Source organism: Ailuropoda melanoleuca, chromosome 11 (assembly GCF_002007445.2).
Source record: "Ailuropoda melanoleuca isolate Jingjing chromosome 11, ASM200744v2, whole genome shotgun sequence".
Taxonomy (NCBI): domain Eukaryota; kingdom Metazoa; phylum Chordata; class Mammalia; order Carnivora; family Ursidae; genus Ailuropoda; species Ailuropoda melanoleuca.
In genome coordinates this window covers 53,585,321-53,597,354 of record NC_048228.1, presented here as the reverse complement: position 1 = coordinate 53,597,354, position 12,034 = coordinate 53,585,321, and the positions used below count along the sequence as shown (strand labels likewise).

General features: G+C 34.0%; 1 protein-coding gene across 6 annotated transcripts in view; it reads right to left on the bottom strand.

Annotated features, from left to right (window-relative positions):
* ANKRD17 (ankyrin repeat domain 17) overlaps positions 1–12,034 on the bottom strand; it is a 149,959-nt gene that overhangs the window by 42,487 nt on the left and 95,438 nt on the right. For 4 of the 6 annotated variants that reach the window (XM_034671699.1, XM_034671703.1, XM_002930343.4 and 1 more), the window contains 3 exons: positions 9,815–9,963; positions 2,087–2,198; positions 1,783–1,928 (listed from right to left, as the gene is read on the bottom strand). In XM_034671699.1, the coding sequence (XP_034527590.1) occupies positions 1,783–1,928; positions 2,087–2,198; positions 9,815–9,963 (407 nt within the window). The remainder of the gene's footprint in view (positions 1–1,782; positions 1,929–2,086; positions 2,199–9,814; positions 9,964–12,034) is intronic. The other 2 variants (XM_034671700.1, XM_034671704.1) reach the window with 1 other exon arrangement.

Below are 12,034 nucleotides of genomic sequence, written 5' to 3'. Positions count from 1 at the left end.
TGAGACAGGTTCTTTGTTGTCTCCTATACAGAACATCTGTATAGGTAACCCACTATATAGGTAACCCACTGTATAGGTAATAAGTGCATCTAATTGTACACAGATATAATTATCTACTCCAAATATAAAGGAGCAAAAATCATACATTTAAAAATTATAAATTGGCCAAAGCAAAAATTTTATGAAAAACAAAAACAAAAACAACTGTATTATCACTAAGCTCCACTTCTTTTTAATCCACAAGATAAAGGATCACTAACCTTAACCTTCTATCCGTGTACCATTTTATCAGATTTTCTATCCTTTCTGTGCAAGAATTATTCTATCTCTTAAAGAATTGTTATCTTCTAGTTTACTAAAAACTCTAGTGGGTTTATCTGATTCGAGTTCAATATAACCTGATGTGATACGATAGGCAAAGGGCGGGGGGGCAGTTAAAGATACACAAATAGGGAGGTAATAATCTACCACTTCACTGGCCAGAATAATTTTAGACATAATATTTCAGGAGGGATATGGACATAATGGGTAGAACAGCCAGGTGAGGGATTTGGAAGAGGTATCTTCAAGCTAACAATCAAAAGAACAGGACACACTTCAAATAGACTATAGGTAACTGGCAGATACAGACTCAAATATCTGTAGATACAAGAGGGTATAAACCTCTTTCCGTTAATTCAAAAAACAGAATAAAGAATAGTGGGGAAACTTAGGGAAGGCATAACTCAGGCTTGATAAACAGGAAAACTTTGTAACAGGATGGTGGAAAAAAAAGTAAAACATTTTTTAGGTGAGTAAGAAACTGACCTGCATGATCTAGGGTACTTCTTTTTTTTTTTTTTTTTTTTAAAGATTTTATTTATTTATTCGACAGAGATAGAGACAGCCAGCGAGAGAAGGAACACAAGCAGGGGGAGTGGGAGAGGAAGAAGCAGGCTCATAGCAGAGGAGCCTGATGTGGGGCTCGATCCCACAACGCCGGGATCACGCCCTGAGCCGAAGGCAGACGCTTAACCGCTGTGCCACCCAGGCGCCCCGATCTAGGGTACTTCTTAAATCTAAGATTTAACAACTCCCTAATTGAGAAGTTGTCAGTCGACAGAGACAGCACAACCAGCTAAATCAAAATCCTTACAACTGGATTTAAAAAACGGATTTAAAAAATTAGGTTGTCCAGCTGATCATTAAATGCCAGAAGAAGACAAACATGGGTATAAAGCTATAACTTTTTGGGTCTACATTTGATCATACCAGCTGTTCTACCCTACCTAAAAAATGAAAAGGTCATATAATCTTATCTGAGAATCTTTCTTTCAGAGTTGAGAAGGAGTGGAGAAAAATGAAAAGAACTGAAAACTGAATGCTCTTAATTCCCTACTATTCTTATACATAGAGAGCAACAGAGGCTGAGCTTAGTACCTTTCATGCCGAGTACTCTGGGGTAGGAAAAGATGAGTGAACATAGGCCCTGCTTATCAGGAGTTTACTGATTCAATTTGGAATGGCTTAATCATTCCCTTAGCCTGAATGCAACACACAGGGATTCCCACGTGTTTAGATTCCTATCTAAAAGGTACTACTTTTAGATGAACATAATAATAAACGTGACTTTTCAGACATGATGGCTTATGCTAACACAATACTTGAAATTATTGCCTATTAGCAAAAGGACAGTTATTATGATAAATACAGATGTTAATCCATTATTCCCATCAAATCATATAAGTTAAAATATATATTTGCTAAACAGATGGACAAATATTACACTGGGGAAAATGTTACCTCCTGTCTTCCCCCAGAACAAGCCAAAGATAGCGGTGTGTCCTTGGTCCTTTCTGACTGGGCTTCAATGTCTGCACCATTATCCAGCAATATTTCCACAACACCAACATGACCAGCTGTGGCAGCCAAGATAAGTGGAGTAAAACCTGGAAAAAAAAAAAAATGATCTTCTCACTACATGCTAAACAAAAAACAACACTGCTTTTCATTATATCTAACTATCACAACAGGGCTGGAAGTAGTATTTCTTCACAGAACACAAATATTCCAGGAAAAAAAAAAAACCAACAAAAGTAAGCCCTACCTTTCTTGTCTCGGTGCTCAATACTAGCTCCTCTCTCTAGCAGTGTTTGTACCAGTTCCTCATGACCACCAGCACAGGCCAGTGTTAGCGCCGTATCATGATTACTTTCAGTCTATAAAAAATTAATTTTTTGATTAGCTTAATTTTAAAATAACATCAATTATATAATATATACTTATACCAAATACAGATACAGATGTACCATCTACTGTATCGAAAATTTGGATATTAAGTTGTTTTTTTCCATCAGTGGCTAACTTGTGATTTTGTGAAGGCTATAACATTTGAACTTTATGGGCAATTCTTAAGCATGAAGGGAAAAAAAGTATGATTTTCAACCATAAGCTATTTACAACTGCAAGATTAAAAGAAATGATGTTGGACTCACTTCTGCTTTTAGCCATTAATGGAGTAGCATAGAAAAGATTTGTCTTCCTATCTCAAACAACTGAAAAGAAAAGGACGAACTATTTGAAATGATGGTGTTTAGACAGGCAGTGCATGGCAATGATCTCTGAGGGAAGAAATGCTTAAACTCAACTTATTGCCTGGAGAGTTTTAAGTCTGCAGTGCAGAGAGGGTACGCAAATACAGCCTGGCAATCTCCCTGAGTTGAGAAGACAGAGTTTGGACAAGTCATGATGGCCAGACTTCACGGGGCAGACTACTGGAGAGGAAAGCACGACAGAGTACTCTAGATATCTATAGAGGGTCTTTGGCTGAGTCTTTCAGCTGAGTTCTAATCAGCACATGTGCTTGAGGAAAATTATAAGAGGCCAAGGAAAGACCATCAGAAGCCATAACAACACCCAGCGCTTACACAGGCCAGCAATAGTATGGTTCCCACCAGCCAGAGTAGAAAGACCTCAAAACACACAGATTACCAAGTAAAATCCTCAGCAGTGGGGCCAAATTAGCTGTTCTGGGCCCACCTAACAAAGCTGAAAAGCAAGCCTTGCTATGAAAAAAGGGCTTCTAAAGTAACTTAACTGCAGTTGAGAACAAAGCCCCAAAATACATAAAGAACAACAACAAAGAAAAATACGTAATATACAGAGTATTTTGAAAGACAAAGACTATCATAATTGACACATGACACTTTATATATGATTTACTTATGACTTCTGCTAATGATAGTGGCCAATACTCGATTTACTGGCCGTACTCTATTGTAGTTTAAAATGCTTATTTTGTGGGGGCGCCTGGGTGGCACAGCGGTTAAGCGTCTGCCTTCGGCTCAGGGCGTGATCCTGGCGTTATGGGATCGAGCCCCACATCAGGCTCCTCTACTATGAGCCTGCTTCTTCCTCTCCCACTCCCCCTGCTCGTGTACCCTCTCTCGCTGGCTGTCTCTATCTCTGTCAAATAAATAAATAAAATCTTAAAAAAAAAAAATGCTTATTTTGTGAACAAAGACCTCGTACTTTTAGTACTCTAAACTTGTGCTATCGAAAAAAGGTAACTAGTAGCAATATGTGATTATTGTACTAGAAATACAGCTTGTGTGACTGAAAAACTGTATTTTTAAATTTTGTTTTAATTAATTTAAATTTAAAAACTGATACTCATTTGGTTATTTGAGAATTTTTTAGTATGGAGCAATTTGAGAAAATACATCTACTTTCTTAATTGTACATTTAATCAAATCTAAATGAAGTCCAAGTTGAGATAAAGGGTAACAAACCATCCTGGATTTGCCTCGGATTGAGGGGGTTTCTGGCATGAAGGACTTTTGGTGCTAAAATCAGGAAAATCCCAGGAAAACTAGGATGATGTGATCACTCTAAGCTGTAAGTATAACATACAGACTGAATTTTGAAGACCTTTAGTATAAAATAAAAATGTAAAAATATCTCAGTAGTTTTTTGGTATTATTGATTACATGTTTAAACAATATTATGGATACAGGATGCTAAATAAAGTATATTCTTATAATGTATTTCACCTATTTTGTTTTGCTTTTTTTTAATGTGGTTACTAGAAAATTTTAAATTTCATGTGTCTTGCATTATTTTTCTATTGCACAGCACTGTTCTAAGCTACTTTGCCTCATTTTTACATATGTATCTCTATTACAATACTTATCACCAATCTTCCTTATGCTAATACTAGTATGTGTCTACCACTCTCACAAAACTATAAATTCCTGGAAGGTAATGAACATGTCTTATTCATGTTTGCATTCTCCACCTATAAGTGATGCTTTGCTCAGGAAACAATAAATGATAGTTAAGTTAAGGCTACATATATGAAATATATTTACTGTGTTTATATATTTATGTAATATTTATTGTATTTATGTAATAAATACAAAAAGGAAAGGCATTTTCTCCCAGAAGGTCAATAACTCTAAAAACCAAACTCCATTATAAAAAATGAGTAACAAGAGACAAAAGGCAAAATTGATAGAGTCAAGAAATAAGAAAAAGCCTACTAGTCAGTGATGAAGAGGGAGACCGCAAAAGCTGCTCTGCAGAAGAGGCTGGCAGAGAGCAGAGCTACTGACTGCAGAGATCAGGGATGGCCACAAGGGAGAGATGCACCAACTACAACAATGAAGAAGGACATGAATACTTAAATGAGTGACAGCTCTGACTGTGTAATAGTATTTGATCTTCATTTCAGATTTGTAAGGAAGGAATTATTATGTTTGATTTCAGAAAAAAAGAGACAAAGGCTTAGAGAAATAATCCTCCAGTGGTCATACAAGCTAATAACTGATAAGGATTGGCTTAAAAAAATCTAGGAGATCTTAGATCACAAAATACTGCTTTTCCCATTACATCATAAAGCAGTCCTAAGGCACAGCCAACTGAGGTCAATACAATGTTAAAAGTCTATCTACCCTATGTGCTTTCTATGTTAGTGACAATTAGAAAGTCCACTTTATGATGAAGAGTCCACTTTATGATGAAGTTTATTAGGTTTCCCAAAGTCTTCTGGGGGTTAAAGAGTAATTTAGGAAAGCAGTGCCAATCTTAAATAGAGAATGAAGAGACAAACAAAATTTGAAAAAGATAAGCATGGAAGATTTTAGTGGATTAGTAAAATATTGGGTTTTCCCCCCCACATTATAAAACATAAGTTTGACTGACATTTATTAAGCACCTTTTATGTTCAAAGTACTCTGCTAGGTACTCCAGGGTTGACAAATAGAAGTAAATACAGTCTCTGTTCACTAGGAGCTTAGTGATTACGACACAGGGCAAATTTAGGTTCAAACTATAAGAGAAATATAAACACAGTATTATGAGAGTTGAATGAAAAAATATTTAAAACTAAGAAAAGAGGGCTTGTCAAATTCCCTGGGGAACTTAAGAGTGGGTAACTTCATTAACTAATACCTTATGATAATATTCTAAAAACAATAATGAAAAAATTTAAAGATTCTGAAGGTTTCCACCTTCCTAATAAACACCTGCACAATCCGCAACTGGTAAGAAACACCATCCTGATTTGCAATACATCAAGAAACAAATTAACTGAAGCAGAAGTCTAGGTTAAAGTAATAATGACTAACATGATATAGAATTAAAAAAATGTGTTTTGAATATTACTAATGAAGGAAGTAATGATAACAATATAGGTGATGGCTTTCTGAATGGCGATGTATCACTAAAGTCACATTGTGTTATACTCGTTAACAAGTCACATACGTTGTCAATATCTATAACTAAGAGAAACCTGAAAGGGAGACCGATGCCCAGAGGTTTGTTAAGAGCTCATTCAGGTTTACATTCTAAAGAAAATTTTTGTTTAGTCCACAATACCATAAAATATATCATTTTGTATGTGACAGATGTTGTTATGATGATTCTAGCTTATAAAAATTGCTAAAATTATATTCAATGTAAAAGTATTCTGTAAATTGACATGACCATTCAATTTTGTAGACTGAAAAATAAGAAGGAATCATAAGACAGATGCAATATTAATAGAAAAAGCAACTTTTAATGAGCTGGAATGCAGGTGAAAAAACATACCTGGTCTGTAAAAAAAAAAAAGGCGGGGGGAAGTGGACCTATTAATTAATTACACCTAAGTAATTAATTTACTTGGAAAATCATTAGGACTTCAAGGGCTAACCTTTTTTTAGACCTCCATAACCTCCATAATTCTAGACATCTCATTCTCTAAACAGGTCAGAGGTCACACGTAAGATACAAAAAAGATAAATAAAAAAATAAAAAGGATAGCATTTAGAGAGAATGAGAATAACAAGAATATTCAGTAAAATAGTAAATAACCTGCTTAAAACCTCACATAAACAATCAGAATGCACGCATTTAAAGTAGAATGCTTTAATGGCAGCATATTACGTATCACCATTAACTCATTTTTCCTGGTCTCTTCAATTTTTCTCGTTAAAATGTTGTGATTAAACTGTTCTCTGTATTGCAAAACCAACAAGAAAAGAGAAAAATATCCAAATGATATTTATACCATTAAAGGCAAAACATAATTTTAAATACTTTTATAATTTCAGTCTTGACATCTATGTCAAATTTAATGCCTACCCCCTTTAAAAAATATTCATGTTATTTATAAAAGTGGTATATGTTATTTATTTATTTATTTATATGTTATTTATTTTTCTCTTTTTTGAAATGTACTAGAGCCAGTTATTCCAAGTTCACAGAAAGCCTTTAGAAGTTTGTGAATAAAAATGACAAGAAGTTCAGAAACACATGAAAAACATGTGATAAGAAAAAGGGAGGGGATGGGAATGCAAGTTTTATACCCATTAACAGAAAAACTGGTACTTTCTCACTTCCAGTGGCTGTTAAGAGTCATCAAAATCTCACACAAAATACAGAAAATATTTAACTCACCAGTATTCAACTCTAACCTTCAGCAAGTTTTACTGTTTCATATAAAACCAACAGTTCTCAGAAATCTCTAAATGATTACTAATTTCTATATGTAGAATACCCAGATATAAGTTTCTTATACCATTTCAGCAAAATAAATATTAGAGCTATGCTATTAAAAGATACAGTAAAACAGTCTCAAATAATTCCTTCAAATTATCATTTATTGACGTTTCCTAAAAGAAATTGTGATAACGGTACAATATATGGCATTATAATATATAATAATATAAATGTATTAAAAATATCCAGAAATTGTGATAATGGTACAATATATAGCATTATAATATAATATATAATAATATAAATGTGTTAAAAATATCCAGATGTGGCTAACTCAGTCAGTAGAACATGCAACTCCTGATATCAGGGTCATGAGTTCAAGCCCCACACTGGATGTAGAGCTTACTTAAAAAAAAACAAAGAAACAAAAGAAAACATAATGGGTAAAAAAAAAAAAAAAATCGGGACAAACTTGAGTCAATAAAACCATTACATGAAAGGTAGAGCACCTGTGGCACATAGATGCACACTGAAGGTAATTTCTAAAACATCAAAAATTAAAGAAATAATAATGAACAATGATTTCTGAATGTTTATTTGGTATTACGTTTTCCAAAGGAGCTTTCTAAACTCCATGACAAGTACTATAACTCATGATAGGCTAACCCAACTGACTGAAAAACCTCGATATTCTGCCAGTTTTTTAATAAAAAAACAAACAAAAAAACCCTCAATATAGAGACCAGATAAGGAACAGATATTTAAGGAGAACACAGTCAAATCTTTTTACATAAGCATGTCAACTACAATTGAAATGTAAGTTTTGTTTTGTTTTGTTTTTTAGATTTTATTTATTCATTTGAGAGAGACAGAGCACAAGCAGGAGGAGGAGCAGGGGGAGAGGGAGAAGCAGCCTTCCCGCTGAGTCGGGAGCCTGATGCAGGGCTCCGTCCCAGGACCTGGAGATCATGACCTGAGCCGAAGGCAGACGCTTAACCATCTGAGCCAGCCAGGCACCCCAAATGTAAGGTTTTTTTGAAATTAAAAGAACATTTAAAAATATGTGTATGTTTCTTAGAAATTAATTTATAATAGAGCAATGGCTGGTTGAGCAGTATAGTCCAGTAAAATTTCACCATCACTATAAGAATTTCAAATTCAATAAAATCCTGAGAGGAACTTTTTCTGTGACTATTTTATTCAAAAGCATTTTTTAAAAATCCTTTTATATTTTGGTGAAGTTTTTAGTTTTGCTTATGGTTCAATTCTTGATTCCATAAAAACTAAAAAATATATCTCTCCTTAAAACATAATAGCCACAGGTTACAATGTAACAGCCTCAGAGCAAAAAAGACTAGAGGAAAATAAGGCAGATTCAATACCAAGTTCAACACAGTTCTATAATGCTATATCTTTATTTAATTAATTAATATTTATTTGAGCTGGGGAGAGAGAGAGAAAGTGTGAGCAGGAGGTACAGAGGGAGAGGGAAAGAGAGAACCCTAAGCAGGCTCCGTGCCCAGTGCAGAGCCCCACATGGGGCTCGATCCCACAACCCTGAGATCAAGAGTCGGATGCTCAATCAACTGAACCACCCAGGCACCCCTATAATACTACAGCATTATTAAATATAAATCATTGTGGTTTATCAAATGAATACTTGATAATTTTTTAAAAGGCTATAGAGTATAGTAGTTAAGGAGGGGTGCCTTTGAAATCAGACACACTTAAGTTTGACTCTCAACCCTCACTTTTTAGCTAAATGAGGTGATCTTGAGCAAAATGTTTAATCTCTCTCTTCACCTTGGTTTCTTCATCAGGGAAATGGGTATTTAAAAGTAGCTACTTCATATAAGTGGTTTGAAGATTAGACAATGCCTTAAAATCGCCCCTGACAATTTTAAGTGCCCCAAAAAAAGTTAGCACATATAACACAATGAACATTTGGAAACGAAGTAAGAATAGAAGCGAAATTTCTTTTTCTTTCACAATATTACCAAGAAACATTTTAATGAAAAAGAAGCTTTATTTTCATAGGTTAAGGGTACAAGGTCTCTCTCACACACACAGACACACACACACTCCTTCCTGAAATTCAGGTTTATAAACAACTGATCATTTACTAAATAAAGTTTTATCATGTACACTGCCACCCTCACCTATGTCACCCCCTGCCCACCCCCAGAAATTAATCAAAATACAAAACTAAACGGCAAACATTTCTCCGTCCCAAATAAGGCCATATACCCTTTACCTTGTTCAGCAGTCTTCTAAACTAAGCCTCTTAACATTTCTTCAGGACGAAACACCAGCTATCCTCCCCCTCCAACTTCACTCTGCCCTGAGATTACATGGTAAACTAATTTTTTTAAAATTGGGTTTTTTGTTTTATTTTGACTTCGTGCTGCAGACATAGACACACAGATTCACTACATGTTTCAGTCAGCAAGATCAGAACTTTCCAGGACAATATAAATGAAACTGAGTATATATGATACATAAATGGAAGAATCTTTTATGTGTAATCCATTATGAATTAGAAACGTATCTTCTAATTCAAGATTAGAAGAAAATATAAACTAATCTTAAATAAGTTCTTTTAACATCCTCTTCCAAAGTTAAAAAAAAAAAAAGTTACTTGATGACAACGGAAACCAGATCATCACATAATTATCAATAATAATCTGTATTTGGTATTTAACTTTTTAAAGTGTGGATTCTAATTTATTCATAAATGTGACTCAGATCTCTACCTGGAGAAAAAGCAGTCTAAAATGATTTAAATCACTGATTAATGTTTTTATTGATGGTATGATTTTAGTTAAAAACCATCCCTCCAGAATTTGGAGCTTACCTGTGCATCAATATCAATGGCAGGGTAGATAGGAAGCATGGCTGAAGGAGAGATGATAGGACTTGGAGTTGGAGTCTGAGGTTGGGAAATGGAAGCAGCGATACTGTGGGTAGGAGTGTTTGACATTGCAGATGCTCTTCCACTGACTGCTGTTGAACAAAATGACTGCACTTAATAAGGATGAAACATTGTTAGGTAACAGTAAGAAATAATTATTAGAAAATATTTAAAGACTTCTTAAAACAAAATGTCTATAGATAGACTGCCATAGCACTAATAACTCATTTTTCTGATTATTTTATTTCTGCCTTTGGTAACAGTCTAAAAATAGAAAGTATATTGAGAATAACCCATTTTCTAAATAATAATCCATATGAAAATAAAATGCCCCTCTTACAGTATATAACCATAAAGCCTCAATTCAAAAGAACTCTGAAAACAAAAATATTCTTATGAATTAAAATTGAATATAAATGCAAATGGATAGCTGTCCATTATATCTTCTTAATCAGAAAAGGAATAAAAGGTAAAATAATCAAGTTCAGAGGGAGAAATATATGAGTTTTAACCTGCCACTTTTACACCTCATATTCTAATGAAAGCAATTTCACTGTTTGGGGTGAACTTCACTCTCGAATCATTTAAAACACTCCCTACTCTTTCACTAACTGCAGACAAGGGGATGACAATTTTCTGAACGGTAGCCTTTTACTATGACAGCATAATAAAATATAAAATTTGATCCTCATATAGAACTATAGTTTCTCACATGTACAATTATTCTGAGGGGGTAAATATGCCCACCAATCAATCCAGCAATCACACTGACTTATGAGGACAAAATTAAAAGATTAAGGTAGAAATAAATGTATGCACGCAATCAACCTTCAAATATAGATTACTGTTAGTTCTAAGTATAATTTTGCCTTGATATTATTTTAACAAAAATATGCAAATTAAGAAGGGGCTACTTAGGTCAGTACTTGAGGTGAGAGAACTCCAAAGGTGGTGGCAACTGAGAGTATTTTATTCCCTCACAGATTCACTTCTGGAGTTGGTATGTGAACATCAATGCTTCCCCCAACTCCCTATTAAAAATGCTATAGCACTGAGGTCTGGGCATTAATCTTTGAATGGTCAACAGTAGTGTGGATGTGTGTTACCAACATACTTATCAACTACATCAGACAGAAAACAATCATGATTCACAACTGGATCTGAAACCAGGCAAAAGAGGTTATGATCCTGCCAAGAATAAAACTGAAATTGACCTTATTTAACAATTATAAACATGATTGTCAGGTAAGAAATCTATTTTACATGAAATCCTTAGTTCAGGCACAAACATACACTATATACATTATAGCAACACACATTCTATAATTATACATTTTAAATCCACTTAAAAGCTAAAGGAAAAACAAAGAAGGAAACAAAACAAAACAAAACACTGTTTGAATCCTTAGGGATCCAGATTAATAGGAAAGGGCATGTGCTAATATATTAAATTGATCATCTAATGACCTTGATATTATTATTCCATATAAATAGTTTTGTATGTTAAGAAAAAAATCAAGATAATTTAAATGTACATATTCTAGATATAAATTTCAAAACCATGTAAAATCTATGGCTCTTAAAATAGATTCCATAATCTCCTCTGATTGATTTTTACAAATGAAAATGCTAAATACCAAAAGTAGCTTAAATAGAATGAACACCAATCTGTCTAAAGAACTGATTTTTATTTCATGATACTAAACAAAAAGTCTAAGCTTTTATTGTTAAGTGACTATATTGTTATTTACATTTTAATTGGAGTAAGTTCTTTTAAAGAACATATGAAAATGAGTTTTCTTATTTTTGGTCAAATTGTTTGTTCTTATCATTTCATCTAAAAGGAGATAGGAAAAACCAGTTCCCTCATTTCATTTCCTTTGGAGTACTTATGAAATTGGTTACTAAAATGAAGTAACTGCCTGTCACTCTTCCATTCCCTATAACGAAAAAGTAACAACTTGTAAATATGCAGGGATTTGAAGGAACTCTGGTACAGATCTTTACACGTGGTACTTCATTTTAGGGTTAGATTTTAGAGAAGGAGAACCAGATGCTCTAGAAAAGTTTTACATTAGGTAAGGAAAGAAGGAGCTTGAGAGCACAGCAAAGGCAAGGTGTTAAGACTGATTAAATACAGAACTGATTTTGCTATGGTAGGTA